The sequence below is a fragment of the Vulpes lagopus genome, chromosome 10 (genome assembly GCF_018345385.1).
Source record: "Vulpes lagopus strain Blue_001 chromosome 10, ASM1834538v1, whole genome shotgun sequence".
NCBI classification, from domain to species: Eukaryota; Metazoa; Chordata; class Mammalia; order Carnivora; family Canidae; genus Vulpes; species Vulpes lagopus.
In genome coordinates, this window is record NC_054833.1 from 6,675,701 (window position 1) to 6,693,634 (window position 17,934).

General features: G+C 35.9%; 1 protein-coding gene across 4 annotated transcripts in view; it reads right to left on the reverse strand.

The window, feature by feature from the left end:
- CDKAL1 (CDK5 regulatory subunit associated protein 1 like 1) overlaps positions 1 to 17,934 on the reverse strand; it is a 647,296-nt gene that overhangs the window by 331,260 nt on the left and 298,102 nt on the right. For all 4 annotated transcript variants that reach the window (XM_041769778.1, XM_041769777.1, XM_041769775.1 and 1 more), the window contains one exon: positions 14,228 to 14,331. In XM_041769778.1, coding sequence (XP_041625712.1) covers positions 14,228 to 14,331 — 104 coding nt within the window. The remainder of the gene's footprint in view (positions 1 to 14,227; positions 14,332 to 17,934) is intronic.

Genomic DNA, 17,934 nt, shown 5'->3' on the forward strand with positions numbered 1-17,934 from the left:
CATTCACTACTTCAGCTTGGTAAAAGGTGGAACACAAAGCTTCCAGTCTATAGTAATAACAATCATAAGTGCGTGTGTGCATGCAAAACACAGTTACTGCACATGAACTGTCATGTAAAAATAAGTAAGACTCAGGCAGTCCTTCTCACATAGGAGGGAAAGTAGAAGACAAAACACTGAAACAAATCACTGTAACTGGGGATCCCTGGGTGGCTCAGTGGTTTAGCGCCTCCCTTTGGTTCAGGAGGCAATCCTGGAGTCCTGGGATTGGGTCCCACATCGGGCTCCCTGCGTGGAGCCTGCTTCTCCCTCTGCCTGTGTCTCTGCCTCTCTCTCTCTCTCTCTCTCTCTCTCTCACTCTCTCTCTCTCTCTCCGTCTATCATGAATAAATAAATAAATACAATCTAAAAAAACAAAACAAAACAAAAAAACAAATCACTGTAACTGAGCCTGGCAAGCTCTGCCATGGACCTATGAAGAAAATATATACATGACTAAAGAACAAATAATGTGTTACAGAATGCAGAGAGTTGGTGGCTGAAGAGGAGATTTAAGACCAAAATGCAAAACGTCATGAATAATCTGTCATTCCAAAGGTCCTTTATACTCAGTGCGATCTAAGCACCTGTAACACCAGCATCACCTGGGAGCTTAAAATACTGTCTCAGGCCCCACCCAAGACCTACAGGGACAAAACCTTTGGCCTAACAGAATCCCTAAGTGATGTATGTACAGTTCGAGATGTGAGGAGTCCAGTGTTCTTCTGAATGCGGCCCAGGCACAGACATGTGACAGAGGGTGGGGTAAAAAAGTAAACTATAGTGGCAGAGCATTTTCTTAGGCACTGACTTATTTTCTCCTGTTCTTCTTCCTCCTTCTTGCTCTTTTATTCTATGGTCAAGAACAATATGATATTGGCAATCATTTACTAAGTATTCTCAAAGTATCATAGACTTAGCATTACATTAACTTGTGCTGATGAGCTAATAAGTATGCTTTTCTCCTATTAATCAGATAGGAAAAATTGAGGCTGAGAAAAAGTAAAGCAAACAGTTTTCTTAAGGCCTCAGAGCTAATGAGCTACAGCAGTTAACCTCTTCTGTTCTTAACCAAAATGTCACGTAGTACCTTAGGATTACCTGAGTCACTGGTCTTATCATCCAGGGATAGAATGGCTCACATATTAGACTGTGGACTATAAGCTATCAAAGCTCTGTGATTTTTAATTCTGTGTTTCACAGTTCCTAGTAATATGCCAGTAATAGTTTAAACCGTGATCCTATTATTACCACCATATTTAATTTAATGAGAAGCAATATTGGATATATTTGGCTAATCTTAAAAGGTGTTATAAATATAATAAAGATATTATGAAATTTTATATTAAAATATATTCTTACAAATATCTAACACAATATACTTATGCCTGTACAACACACTGCACTAAAAGTTAGTGGTTTAAACCATTAATTTTAATATTACAATTCTGCAATCTGGGCTAGGCTCAGCTAGGCAGTTCTCTTAATCAATGTAGTAGCTGAAACATTCCACATGCTTCCTTATTCACAGGTCTGGGGTCTCAGTGGGGAAGCCAGAGGATGTGTGGGCTGGCCACACATCTCTCTGCTCATGAGATACTACCAGTAGGGTAGCTGGACCTCCTATGGTGATGCCATCAACTTTGGTTGTCTTTCTCAACATTCCTCTGGCTGCCAGGGATCTTTTCTGGTTCCATGCAAATTTTAGGATTATTTGTTCCCACTCTGATAAATATCGATGGTATTTTGATAGGGATTACATTAAATGTGTATATTATTCTAGGCAGGACAGATATTTTAACAATACTTATTTTTCTAATCCATATTTCCTCCTCAATTCCTTTCATAAGTGTTCTATAGTTTTTAGAGTACAGATCCTTTACCTCTTTGGTTAGGTTTATTCCTAGCTATCTTATGGTTTTTGGTTGCAACTGTAAATGGGATCAATTCCTTAGTTAAAAGCAGAAAAAATTTTAATATGCTCTTTGTCCCTGCAACATATTTGCTTAATTTCTCCTTTTTCTGTACTTACTTGCTTACTTATCAAAAATAGTTATGATTGTACAGTATAGGTGGTTTACAGCATGTTTTTTAACCCAATTATGAAACAACACTTTCCAGGTTATTATAAACTTTGGAAACACTAATACTCAAAACTGTGTAATTCTCCATCATACAAATATATCAAAATTAAGTGCTTTCCAAACTAGAGAAATGTGGATTTCAGCTACCATATAGATTTAGCATTTCTTAAATCATTCTTCTCAAATAAAGAAAAATAAACAATGGCCTACCTCATCTCAAGGAAATAAAGATATTTTACACACTACACAAATGTACGTGTTCTTTCTATATCTATAAAAATAAATTAGCTAGTTAATTACTTCAATTATGTTGATTCACAGTAGGGAATTATTTCCACAATATACATGTATTTGTTTCATAAAATATGTTTGAGAATTAAATGCCCCTTTGTGCTTCTAATTATAATAGTATGATATTCTGCTTTGAAAGGCTTAATTCAAACTGAGCACCAAAAGTGATTAAAGAAAGAAAAAAATAAAAAAGAAGAAAGAAAGAAAAATCAATACAAATTTATCCATCAAAAAAATCAGACTACAAAAAAAAAAAAAAAAATCTAGGCTGGTGATTCCCAAACCTGTGCAGCATTGTAGCTAGCTTTAGGCTAGCTCACGGAATCAGAATCTTTTGAGGTAAAGCCTAGAACCTGTATTTTAACTCCACACAGCAATCTGATAAAAGGCCAGGTGTGGCAGGAAAGGAACAGTGTACACACTTCATCTATTATGTAGGAAAAAGAGATGCAGATTTTTAGTTTATTGCCTCACATCAATGGTATGTTTCTTCTTCATTTCCACTGAATATTTTGATCAGTGTATTTATTTAATAAATAAAGTTTTCTAGACAAAAGTTTCTAGAAGTAGTCCTCATGCATCTGAGTCATGTGTAGTGATTGGTTTGAAAATACAATCCCTGGTCCAACGGCAGACCTACAGAATTGGGAATCTGGCCACATGTCTGCCATTTTTCTTTAAAGATTTATTTATTTATTTTAGAGACAGAGGCAGTGTAAGTGAGGGGTGGGGCAGAGATAGAGACAGAATCTCAAGTGGACTCCTCCCTGAACAGAGCTCAATGCTGGGCTTGATCTCAGAACTCTAAGATCATGACTTGAGCTGAAATCAAGAGTTGATGCTTAACCAACTAAGCTACCTGGGTACCCAGCCCCCCACCCCTTTTTTTAAAGCTTTATTTTAGAGAGAGTGCAAGAAAAGAGGGGAGGAGCAGAGAGAAAGGGAGAGAAAGTACAACCTTAAATATAAACCCCAAAGGTCCAGGGATTATTCACAGAGACAGTAAAGCTTAAGATTCACTTCTATAGATGATTATTACTACAGCATCATTCACTTTCCTTAACTAAAATTGAACAAATCAGAAAGATCTATGTGGAGTGGATGGTCATCGAAGCATTCGTTCTATCCCTTATTCATTCAATTCATTCTTTTCATCAGATCTTGTTCATTCTTTGCCAATTACATTTTCACAGGTTAAACCCTCTTCCCCCATGTTCTCATCTTTCGTTTCTTGACATCAGAAATGATGAACTAAAGGGGCTTATTTTTTAAAGGCAGCAACCTAAATCAAACTTTTTCTTTCTTACATTACAAATAACAAGAAATGTGTTGGAACTTACCAAGAGAAATAAAAAAAAATATATAACAGAGAGCAACAAATAAAAAGAAGCACAGAAATTTATAACCTCTGAAGAACAGCCAAGGTCCTACTAACAAATATTTTTTTTCATGCAGAAAATTTTGCTTGCCATACCTGACATTGTGCAAGTATGTTTACTGCAATTTAATATCCACACAAGCAGGAGGAGAGATTTAATAATTTTTCAGCTGAGATGAATTGACAGCCAGTGGTAGAAAACTGCAGACTCCGTGGAATCAATAAAAGCTGCTGGCATCACAAAGTCGTACTTTTGCCCAGAAAACATCTCACAAAGGTCAGGTTTACAAACCACCAGGTAGCAGTATCACTTTCACATCTTTCCAGGGCTATTAAAATTCCATTAAACAGCCTTCCAAAACTAACTTGCAGCCGTTAAAGTTCACCAAAAGATCCTAGAGACAGATCAGCCTCAGACACTAAAAGCAAACCTTTGGTTAACTTCTCTCCCCCATCCCCAAAAACTCTTCTGCAGAATTCTGTTTAGAAGAAGAAGAAAAAATCAAAGTAAATATGTGTTTATTTGTAACTATATATGTGGACCTAAGTGGGATATACCCACTTAGTGAAATGATAGACACCCATTAACTATCAGGAAATAGTTTCCAAAAGTAAATTATTTCTGTTGCAAATCTTGGAAAGCCACCACCACTGAATATCTGGTGTCATAAAATCAAGCCTGTGTTATAAGACACAGTACCTAGTTGTGCCTGAAGAACAGATGAAACTAAGCAATATCTCTTGCCCACTTTAAAATTTAGCTTTTCCAGGCCATATTTTCACTATAGGTTCCAAGTCGCATGTGGAACTTCATCAGGCCCCATTATTTCAAGATTAGCAACTCATTCAACATTCATTGAGCACCTATTAAACCAATATGCACACTGCCACATATGCCCAGCCCCATGCCCTCCTGGCTGAGTCTTCCAGCCTAAACCACAGATGGAAGGAAAGGGGAAATGTGCCATTGAGGACAAAGAGTCCACCTCTGGGCAGAGATGCATGGCAAGAGTCTTCATTAAGTACTTTAGTGTTCTCCAAAAGACATAAACTTCATTATTTGTTTATTGGATCTCAAAAGCAAAAGGATTTGCACTCAAGCAACACAGAATACAGGCATCTTCAGATCATAACAGAGAGCAAAGAACTCTGGTGCCCTACTCAAACCAAATGCCTGGCTGTAAGAGGTGCATTTGTAGTTGGAAATGGGCCATGTGTTCCTCTAAATCAGTGGTCTCTGCATTTTGAAAAATCACTTTCTTGAATCAGTCAAAAAACTTAAGAATGCATCCCCATCAATGCATGTCATTAATTATACTCATGCATTTTTGTACTAATGTATTATGTACAATATAAAATATATGCAAAAGAAAAATTTAAAGGATGAGAAAATACAAATAAACACAAATTTAAATATTTTCTTCCCGCACTCCAAGGAATCCTCTCATAGGATAACCCAGAGTGTGCAAACCCCTACACTATTAGTTTCTACTGTGGGATTCCTTTGCAGTGCTCAAAAGGTTCAGAAGTGGGACCAGGTCCCTGCAGAGTCACAACTAGTTGGGATGTATTGTTCTAGCCTTCCCCGAAAGGCTTTCAGAGTGTTACACTTTTCAGGACTTGGCTACAAGTTTCAACAAAGAATGCCAAAAGACACAACTTTAAGAAAGCAGCATGTGAATTTCAGTGTTACAGAAATGCTGTTGAGAAGTGCTATATCACTCAGTTTCTCTATATGAACTCACTCTGAAAATCTTTCAAATCTAAATGTGGGACCCAAGGAATTTAACAAAAATCCCCTAACCCCTGGACAAGCAGAGCAGAACTAACTCCATTTTGTGCTACACCTGCCATCTCCTCTATAACCCCCACATGACCTGCTTATTGCTTAAGGCACGCCCCCACCCTAGTCAAGCCGCTGAGCACACCCTTACCGAAAACCAGCTCATAAGAATGTAAACCCTGCCTTTTGCCCGCCAAACCTGTGCACCAATTCTGACCAGAGTGATAGGCTAGTTCAAATGGTCACTATAGGGTAAATTGTAATTCAATTAGCCACCTGCGTGTGGACCAACATGACTATGCAACTTTCTCTGTGTTACAATCTCATTGGACACTGGCCCCTATCAAACTGCTAAGCCTCTTAACCTCGGGGTCCAAGTCCCTGCTCCACTGTGTCGGGTACACTTGGACCCAAGCTCGAGCTTGCAAATAAATCCTCGTGCGCTTGCATTGATGTCGGCTCCTTGATGGTTTCTCGGATTCGCAATCTTGGGCACAACACTAATGCCAAGCTGAGTGAGTTTGTTTGTTTGTTTGTTTTCCCTTATGTACAATAAGTTTTCAAGAAGTTCAGGAGTTTACACTGCATATGTGACTACAGCCTACTTTCAGTGTTGCAATTCCCCGTCAACACTCGACTTTTCTATTCTCATCTGTTTTTCCAGAATCTCATTATTTTATGTATATTTCTATACTTACATACTTACAAGCTGTTTTGTAGAACACAATGAGAAAAAATACAGCTCCTCAATAACAGTAAGGGATTGATGACATTCTAGATTTCCTATATATGGATACAAAAAGGTATTTCCAGATGCTCCAAGTTTTCTGGGCTCTGGATTATGTGTACTGTGAACTAGGAAAATCCAGAGAATTATGAACAAATGCCGTTCTGCTTGAACAGCCTCAGGACTGCATCTCTGTTTCCTACAACAAAGATAAGCTGTTTGTTCCACTGTCAGTAAACTTTATCCAGTGGCCTCCCTATCTTACTGGCATAAGTAATCAAAGGCTGATTGTAATAATGTATTGTTATTCTCACTTTTCTAAAGCATGTGCCTATTATCAAAAACATGAACTATTTCTGACAAATGTTCAATTAATATTTATTGAATGAGTAGAAAAATAATAGCTATATAGTTCCAATAGTTACTTCAGTGAAGGAACCACTGCTTGGTTTCTCTCTTTCATAGACTGCCAGCATCACAGAAACCCCAGAATTCAGAACAGGAGGTAGATTCTACTTAGAATACTAAGCATATTCCAATGGCAGTGGTGACAACTCTGTGGAAAAGGATCCTGAGAAACCCTGTTTGGTTAGTAAAGGGGACCCAGAATTAGGGAAGGTGGAGACGTAACCCAGGTAGTATTGATTTGTGGACACCACCCCACAAATCTAGGATTTGTGGATTTTTTTTGGAAATCCAGGTGCTTGTACATGTTAAAGGCTCAGTGACTTTTGTTATCTGCTTCCTGGTTCTGGGTACGTTAGTTTTCATTAGCCCAACTTGCTATCCTGTCCTTCTAAAGTAGGAGGAGCTCCTTAATGACAAGAACCATGTGTTGTTTTTTTCATCTTTTCAGTTCCCGGACAGAACAGTAAATACTTGGTAAATGTCAGCTGACCCTTTTGTGATACCTTGGGCATAACAAAAATCATTGCCCCTTTTGACTTACATAAGCACCTTTGCATTCTGAAACCATCAGTTGACTCTCAGGGTGATGTCTGCAAATTGACAACACTTGTGTTGTCCCGCCCACTTCCCTAAGTCAGCTCATTCCTTACTAAAGGACCAGAGTTTCCTCTTCAAGATCCCTCTCACCTGATGTGGAGAGGCTTGGTTCATTTTACAGCTTCAACCAAAAATTCTCTTAACTAGCAGTTCTCAACTCTAGTTCTCAGCTCCGGCTATACATCAGACTCCCCTGTATATTACAAAGTGCAGGGCTCCCTGTCCACCGAAAATGTGGTGCAACTGTCAGGAATGGGACACAGACATAAGTCTGGTTTGGGTTTTATAACCACCAAGTGACTACAATGAACAGCCAGACTGAGAAACACCGATGTATTCTAGATCAACATTAGGCCCTAAAGACCATGTCCTTCTCTGGCAGATTGATGACCTATATTAGCATGCTGCAAATAACAGGAAATTCTGCCATAGAGAGTCTTCTCTAATTTTGTTAGCTTTCCCCAAAGTTGACCAACGAACTCTTTCATCCTGTTACAAATACAGCTTTAATGAAACACAGCCACATCCATTCATTTATGCATTGTCTACGTTTGCTTTCACGCTACCAGGGCAGAAATAAACTGCTGCAACAGAGGCCTTAAGGTCCACCAAGCCTAAAAAACCTTACTTGCCCAGCCCTTTCAAGAAGGGCCATTTTCAAGAAAATGTCTGCCATGTTACTAAGGTGCATTAAGGAGTACAGGTATCTGCATTAAGGTGTATTAAGGAACACAGGTATCTCCCACTGGACTGGGATATTAAGGAATATAGGTGTCTCCCGTTGTTCTTAAGTTCCTGTTAGGCCTCTGCTTTTATGAAAGACCTACACTGTTACCTATTATTACCTATCTTCTGCTAACTGAAAGAAATCCAAAGAGGATTTTCATTTTTAGAAAAAAAAAAGGGGGGGGGGGCGAGAAGTGAAAGCAGCATTTAGCATTTGTTTTGCAGTAAGCCCTGACAGGAGGCAGCTCACACCCTGAGCAGCTCCAGTGGCCCATCCAAGCTCCTTCCCAGGAAACTACACTCATCCTCCCAGCCTTGAGCCACCACAGCTCAGAACCCTGTCTGTGAGCATCTGTGCTTTAGCTCTGTTTATTTTGTGTATCTGCTGGCAAGATGTGCCTGTTCTAAGGTATCAGTAAAGCCTAAGAGGGGTTATTTTTTGGGTCTGAAAAATACTCAAAATTGTTTCCATATAAATTAACGGTAATTGCTTCTTTGCCTTACGCCACTCTGGCTTATAGAATATTTCATGGGGATGCTCTATTTGCAGATAGCAGAAAAACCTGTGCAAGAAAGAAATACTAATTAGAAAGAAATACTAATCTAAGCTGGCCAATTCAGGCTGGATTCTAAAGGTCCTGAGGCCAGGACCTCAACTCTACTTCAACTATGGTGGCTCCACTTTTAGTTTTTAAACTTCATTTGAGAAAGGATTCCCTTTATTGCTAAAAAGAAAAGAAAAAAGGAAAGAAAAAGAAAACAAAAGGAAAATATCCCCTGTCTTAGAAACTCAGAGATCTGAACAAAGGCCAGATAAATTTTACTCTGCTTTACCAAAGACAGACATAAGAAGCTTTCTCTGAAATCAAAATGATTAATCTCAGCTTACTTAAATCAAATATCTGACACATGACTATTTAGGCATCATGTCCTCCTATCAAGTTATATGTATTAGACACATCACATTTATTTAGCTCTCCTATTAAAATTCTTTTTGAAAAAATACTTTTTTTTTTTTTTAAAGAATCAGCAGAAGAGGCTGTGTAGAGACTCTATCTGGAATTTCTATGTATGACCAGCTAAAAGCATTTTTATTCTATTATTCAATGTCTCTTAGGAAAATAATTCTTGTTTGTGCCTACAGTCTCAAAACATATACATACTTCATTATAAACTATATACTTCCTTTTATGCACTCATATCAAAGTGTAAGTATCACTGTTATTTCTTTATTCTTCTATAGAGCCAGGATTCACAAGTTTGTAAAATTATCTTCCCTCTTTGCAAACACAATAAACATTTTTTATAGCTTTTATTTTCAGGGTCTGTTAACATGCATAACCCTTTACTGTAAGCTGTCTAAAATCCTCCTTGGAAGTTGACAATGTATAACAAACATGTAAGATTATTAATCCTATAGGAGAAAGAAATTTCTCTATGTGAACACTGCACAAATGAAAAGATAAGAGTCAAAGAGACATTTGAATAACTGCCATATAAATTAACAGGATGTAATTATTGGTCTCTTTTCTGATCACAGATCAAAATCAATATATAGCAATCACTGCTAAAACTGATGAGTCAAATGTAGCTTGATATAAACTATCAACTTCAACAATCTAGGTTCATACATCCAAAAATCAAATACTGCTCATATCCTTTCCTACCTAAAAGTTTAGGGGTAATGTTTTCCAGTTGCATTTCATAGTTAATCTTACACACAGAAGATAGTATCTTTGCAAATCTCAAATAATACAGAATTCATTTTTTTTAAAAAAATTTAACATTAATACTCAAAACCAAGAAACTTTCTCCCTGCTTTGAATATATCTTAATTTATTTACCTTTCCATAACTGGTTTATGCCACTTATCCTGTGAGGGTTTTTTACATTTAGGAGGGAGAGAAAAAGTAGCAACACACAAATGAGATCTAAAAAAGCACACAATCGCTATAAAACAGCTCATCCATCATCTCTACATTTTGATTCCAGAGACAGCACTGAAAGGTGTTGTTTCCACACCACTCACCCAGCACACTTAAAAAGGTTTGCTCCATCACTTATACAACTGAAACTGATTGATTAGCTGCTAGAGAAAAATCAATACAAATATCCTAGAAAACACTAGCTTGTAAATTCATTCTGGCCCCAACAAAGTCCTGGTCACAGCTTGACATGTTTTTCTAGATATCTAAAATGAAACCATGTCAAACCCCAGTCCTCAAACACCGCGATGCCCAGGAATTTTTAAAACCTAAACCTCAGCAGAGGTGAGGAGGTAAGGGGGAATGCTTCCCCACGGTCTGTTACAACAATGAAAGGAGAAGCTCAAGTTATGATAAATCTTATATTCAGAACTGGCCAAAAAAATGATAAACATGGAGGGCAGCCTGGGGGACTCAGCGGTTTAGTGCCACCTTTGGCTTGGGGCGTGATCCAGGAGATCCCGAATCGAGTTCCACATCAGGCTCCTTGCATGGAGCCTGCTTCTCCCTCTACCTGTGTCTCTCCTTCTCTCTCTCTGTGTGTTTCTCATGAATAAATAAATAAAATCTTAAAAAAAAAATGATAAACATGTTGAAAAGGTGAAAATGTCAAGGGGCCCAGGTTGAGGGGAAAAAAAAGAAAAAAGTTAGGAAACCAACTAAATACAAATATATTTTTTTGTAAACGGTAACCTAAAGTTTCTATATAAAAATATAAATAATTTTGACTTTAATGTTATCCATTCAAAATTTAATGAGCTCTCTTTCTCACTTTTTGGCAGCTGAATGTATAGTCAGTATATTTTTAGTGCTTTGGGAATCCACTGTACATTCAGAATGATTTCGTGATTATTTCAGAATTTCTTCTGAATGCTCCCTTGACTTTGGGTCAGCCCTTAGTCTCCTCATTCATTATACTACTAAGAAATAAATTTTTATGAATATAAAATGTTTCATAAATACGCTATTCAGAAAGAAATTGTGCTCTTATCGTATCATATGACAGGCAATCTGGGCTCTAACCCCATTCTACAAGTGGTTCAGTGTTTTTAAAAATCATTTAGTATTTCTGATGCATAGTCATCAAAAATTTGAAGAGAAAGAAAGGAAATGTACTTTGCAGGATGGCAAATTTCATGTCTACCGGCTGAGTGGCTTTCATAATACTAAAATTTACTGGCAGCATATTTAGAGTTTTCACCTTAGTCTCTCAAAGAACCATAATGTTTATTATTAATTACAGGACCATTTAATAATGGTGTTGTGCAGAACTGACCAGGTTCTAGCTCAAAGAATATTCCTAACACCTGAATTATTGAAGAAATAATTATGCAAAAGTCATAGAGATCACAGAGAATTTCTTCTGTTATATTTACCTTCATAATTATTCTTCACAATTTTAAAGCTCACATACAGAAAATCTATAAGATCAGAAATAACCAAATGTCTTTGACAGAAAAAAAAAGATAATGAGCTAACTTGATGCCTTTAAAATTTGATTATCAACGGGTATTTCCTATAGTGGAAAAAGATTTTAAGGCCATCTTCAGCGTGAATTTGCTTTTCTCAAATTAAGAGAATGAAAGGTAGCAATCACACCAAATAGTTTCTATCTATAGAGACATTTTTCCTAAAACATAATTAGCAGCAAAAGAAAATCTGTCACTTGACTCTAGTCATTAATGTCTGTTACAGATGTTCTAATGTTCTCACTAAAAATTAGACTTTTTGAATTCACTTTAAATTCCTTCAGTTAAGTAACATAACATGTCTTCTTTATAAAAGAACACAGCAAATTACTTCCTGTAAGTTATCTCAAATTCTAACACCAAACAGTGCCAAATGTCACAGTAACGAGACCATGGCTTGGAGGGGCCAAGTACTTCTTCAGACCATCGTGGCTGATAAGCAGCAGAGCACTGTTTCAAATTCAAACCCTCCTATGACAAAGGGCATCAAATACCTAATGACCTGAAAGTTTTCCTAACCACCCTGGCTTGCCTAGGAAGTTCTGACCTCAGTATTTTAGTAATAGTAGCATGTATCAATCAGATGAGCTCATCAGTCCAAAAAAGTATTCAGTTTCAGCTCTCACATATAGATAACAAGAAAAAAGAAATGTTACATGGACTATATTCCATGGTTGGGAATAAAAAGGCAATGTACCTATACACACACCCCCAAACACACACTCATGATGATGAAAGCAATACTAAATCAAGCTGTTCTAATGCTTTCTCTATGAATAAACACTGCATCACTGCTAACATCTGATATTCTTTGTAATATTAACATTAACTGGCCCAACCCACTGGTCATGATGATGTCAAGTAACACAAAGTCTGATAGAAGTCACACCCTGTACTTATATTGCTCACAGGGCATTTCTAAAGATAAACCAGAGAACTAAGTTGGATATCTTTAGAAAAATTCTATGATTCATTTATAAAAACTGTGATTATTCCTTCCTGGTTTTTACCTCAGGTCACATGTAATACAAAAAATGTGCATACTATGTCATGAAGCAATCACATCAAAATGTCAGGATAGGTTATGGGTGAGGATAAATATAAGGGAGCCAAGAGACTACGTTCACTTCCTAGCCAGTGATGTATCAGTTTTATATCTTTAAAATAAGTTTTCAGGGTAAAGTGAGAAGATTTTTAAAAGTTATAGTTAGCGGGATCCCTGGGTGGCGCAGCAGTTTGGCGGCTGCCTTTGGCCCAGGGCGCGATCCTGGAGACCCGGGATCGAATCCCACATCGGGCTCCCGGTGCATGGAGCCTGCTTCTCCCTCTGCCTGTGTCTCTGCCTCTCTCTCTCTCTCTCTGTAACTATCATAAATAAATAAAAAAAATTAAAAAAAAAAGTTATAGTTAGCTGTGGTTAGAAATGCATAATGTTGGGAGAATTACTTCAAAAGAACTAATTCATACTCCTACCAATTTGCAGTGTTTGGTGGATAGATCCTAGAGTTTTCATATCCCCATTTTCTGACAGATATATAGAAAAATAAATTTAGAATTTATTTGGAATGCCAGCAAAGGCATCATTTTTTCAAATAGATGAGGTTTCTGTGTAAATGTATGCCCTTTCTGAACATGCCTTAATGTAGTCATGTTGTACAGAAGGCAACTGCTCAGACTGTTCTTCGGATTCAATCATTACTAGACTCTGAAACCCAACACTGGCAAGAGTCAATGAGTTGCCTTTTATTTCCTGTTCAATACTAGTTAAATGTGAATGAAGGGACTAAACTAAGAAACAGAAAGAAATTGTCAGGGGGTGTTAATCAATCAATCAAGGGTACTTTTTTCTCTATTATAAAGAGCATTCCAAAATCACGTTGATGAAAGCTTTACGTAGATTAAAGAGGCACATTCAGAACTCCTACTTGCACTCTCAGGGTGTCAAGTACTGAAATAGCACTTCAAGTTCCTTGCTAAGAGAGGTACATTGCCAATAACTATTAACTCACAAGATTATGAGACAATAGATTATATCATGTTGGGTATAAAGACACACTAATGTTATACACACATTATAAACAAAGACAAAAGAGGAAGTTTATGGTTTAAGCAGTTATGTGTCAACACAACTGTGACTCATGTTAAAGATAAGTCTTACCATATACTGAGAAATACCTATACAAATCATGTTTTCCAGCAAGCGATGATTCAAAAGTAGCTGGCTACCCACACAAAGAATCATCCTCATTAGTACTCTCTACCAGCACCACTGTTTGCTGGTCCAAAGTTCTACAGATAAAGAGGGTTTGATCTTTTCTGACTGAGAGTAAAATCTGCCTTTTTTAAGACTCCTGGAAACACTTATTCATTCTACATTCCAAGTCCAAAAATTACCAAAGAAAGAGATAGAAGTCTTAAAAAGTATTCCCCTCAGTCCACAAAAGTCTTACCACACATCAGACAGCCATGGATTTCATTTTTATATTTTATCTTTTATATGAAAAGAAATGGGTGATAAGTTCAAAATACATCATAAGTAAATGGAAGAATGGTAAAAGAAGAGTAATGTGAATACTACAACATGGCTGACTGAATCTGATAACATTTCTACTGTATGAGCTGAAATATTTGTAAACTCTTCAGAAAGTTAAAGGAGCATGTATCTAAAGTGAAATGTGTTTAGAAGACTATTATGATTTATTAGGAAGACTAAAATCACACATGATTCTAGAACTCTTACCTTGAAAAGACTGTTTGGCTCTTTCCACTAGTTCATCAATTGGGTAACTGGCCAAATTTCCTCTGGCATGTTTAGTTTTGCAGTAGGTACATGCATTGAGACACCTGTTCAAATGATAATAATAAACAAAGCTCAAATTTTTAAAAGAGATAGTACACACTTAACATGGAAAAAGGCCTAAAACATACAATAAGATGTTATTTTAGTAAAATGTGCCACTTTATAGGAGAAATATTTAAAAAACAGTATCTACCATACTTGATAATTTTATTTCCACCCAGCACAGACATTTACATTCGCAATTCTTTTAAGTTTCAACCACTCAAAAATGATTACACAAATCATACAGTATTATCTTCAAATGATCATATCAGTAAGGAATAAAGTTTATAAGCTTACAATGATTAATCAAAAGAAATTCGAGATCTACGTTTTTTTAAACCATTTGACATTGCTTGGCCATTGTAAAAATAGAAATTTAATGTTGCTTAGGTATACTGTATTATTTAGAAATGATAATAAATAGGTAACACAGCATTCTTATTAAAAAAAACACACCCTTAGAAATTTTCAGATTAACATTTTTCACTCCTAAAATCAAAAAAATATATATATATTAAAATAAGTCTAATGAATACTCCCTAGGATTATATTAGAAAAAGTAAACAAGGAGAATGACATTAGTTTTGAAAAATAAAAAATAGATTTTATACATTCAAATGCTATAATAAGCAGCAAGGTTTTAAAACACCATTACACAAATGCTTTAAAATTTCAAAATGAGAAATAAATTAACTTTTAATAATTGAACCTGACCAATGTGTAATTTTGTTAATATCTGACTATGAGATACATATGAATCACTGTACTCTGCGGCCAAGTATACAATGCTTAATTTCTGATTATTTTTGCATGGCACTCTTAAGTAATACATATATTCTGAATTGATTTTTTTTTACTGTTTTTCCAACCACATAATTTAAATAACTAACATTCTTTTCTTCCTAAGCAATTTACTTTTTTTTTTTTTAAGATAAAACATAGATTGTGGCCTCTCTCTTATAAGCACAAATTCTAGTCTCTCAGTTGTTATAGGTCTTCTTTTTTTCAGTTTCCATTCATCCCATAAGAATGAAAAAGAGAAAACTGTTGCTGGCCTCTCCATGGGACAGTAACTCACTTTTGTTTAGCCTTGATTGAGTATCAGACCCTTTTCTGGATGTTTTATATTCTCATTCATCCTTCTAGAGTTCATTGTTACCATCCCCATTTTACAGATGAAGAATTACTTCAAAAACATCTGATAATCAATTGATACCACAGAAATATGAGAGATAAGATACTAGTATGAACAACTATATACCATATAGTTCAATCTAGAAGAAATCTAGAAGAAATGGACAATCTAAAAGAAATGCACCAATTCACGGAAACTTACAACCTACATAGGTTAAGTCTTAAGAAATAGAAAATCTGAATAGATCAATAATGAGTTAAGAGACTGGATCATATCCCACCATAGAAAAGCACAGGACTAGATGGTTTCATCAGTGGTGAATTTTATAAAACATTTAAAAAAAGAACGAATACCAATCCTGTTCAAACTCTTCCAAAAAGCAGTAGAGGAAGGAACACTCTAAAATTCACTTTAGGGATCCCTGGGTGGCGCAGCGGTGTGGCACCTGCCTTTGGCCCAGGGCGCGATCCTGGAGACTCGGGATCGAATCCCACGTCAGGCTCCCGGTGCATGGAGCCTGCTTCTCCCTCTGCCTATGTCTCTGCCTCTCTCTCTCTCACTGTGTGCCTATCATAAATAAATAAAATTTAAAAAATTTAAAAAATAAAATAAAAAATAAAATTCACTTTATAAGGTCAATATTATCCTGATATCAAAGCCAGATAAGAACATTTTAAGAAAAGAATACTACACGTGAATATCCATCATGAATACAGATGCAAAAAAATCTCAACAGAATAATAGCAAACCAAATTCAACAGCATACTAAAAGAATCACACACCATGATCAACTGGAATTCATCCCTCAGTAACAAGGATGGTTCAACACACAAAAATGAAGAACTCTGATACAACACATTCACAGAATTAAGGATTAAATCATATGTTTATCTCAACGGATGCAGAAAAACTATATGACAAAATTCAACATCCAGTCACAATAAGAACTCTCAACAAACTGGGTATAGAATACTATACTACAAGACAAAAGACCATACATGACAAACCCACAGCTAACATACTCAATGGTAAATGGGTCAAAGCTTTTCCTCCAAGGTCAAAAACAAGACAAAGGTATCCACTCTTCCCATTCCTATTCAACACAGTTATGTAATTCTTAGCAGAGTAATTAGGCAAGAAAAAGAAATAAAAGGCATCTCAATTAAAGAGGAAAGGGTAAAATCATATTTGTAGGTGATATGATCTTATACATAAAAAAAAATCCTAAAAACTCCACCAAAAACCTGTTCGATCTAATCAATAAATTCAGTAAAGTTAAATGATACCCAATTAACATACAAAAAAAGTAACATTTCTATCACTAACACTTTATCTGAAAAAGAAATAAAGAAAAAAATCTTATTTATAATAACACCAAAAACAATTATATAGGAACAAATTTAACCAAGGAAGTAAAAAAAAAAAAAATGCTGAAAATAATAAGACAATGATAAAAGAAACTGAAGAAGATACAAATAATTGGAGAAATATTCCACGCTCATGGATTGGAAGATTTAATACTGTTAAAATGTCCATACTACTCAAAGATGTCTAAAGACTCAATGCAATCCCTATCAAGATTCCAATGGCATTTTTTACAGAAACCGAGAAAACAATCTTACAATTTGTCTAGAACTACAAAAGACTCTTAATAATAGCCAAAACAGTCCTGAGAAAGAAGAACACAGCTAGGAAGCATCACATTTCCTGATTTCACACAATATTACAAAGTTACAGTGATCAAAACAGTACTGTAGCAGCATAAAAACAGACAAATAGACAAATGGAAGAGAATTAAGAGCCCAGAAATAAACTTATGCACATACACTCAACTAATATTTGACAAAGGAGGCAAGAAAATTCAATGGAGAGAAAGCCAAGAACCTGCAGTGGAAAAAAAGAAATTCAACTCAGTAAATGTTGCCAGAAAACTAGATGTTCTCTTGCAAAAGAATGAAACTGGACTATTGTCTTATACCACTTGCAAGAATTAATGTGAAATAGATTAAATATTCATATGTAAGACCAAAGCCTGTAAAAGCTCTAGAAGAAAATCAAGGAAGAAACATCCTTGGCATGGGTCTTAGCAATGATTTTTCAGATGTGACACCTAAAGCACAGCAACAAAATCAAAAATAAACAAGTAGGACTACATCAAACTAAAAAGCTTCTGCATGGCAAAAGGAGTGATCAACAAAATGAAAAGGCAGCCTACGGACTGGAAGAAAATATTTTCAAATCACACATCTAATTAGTAATATATTAAGTAATTCAAATATTTGATTATTATTACATAAGAAATTTCTAATATCCAATTAAGAGCTTTATATCCAAAATATATAAGGAACTCAACAGTGAAAACAAACAAATCTAATTTAAAATGGCCAAAATGGCCAACAGGTCCATGAAAAGGGGCTCAACATAACCAGTCATCAAGGAAATGTAAATCAGAACTACAATGAGATAGCAC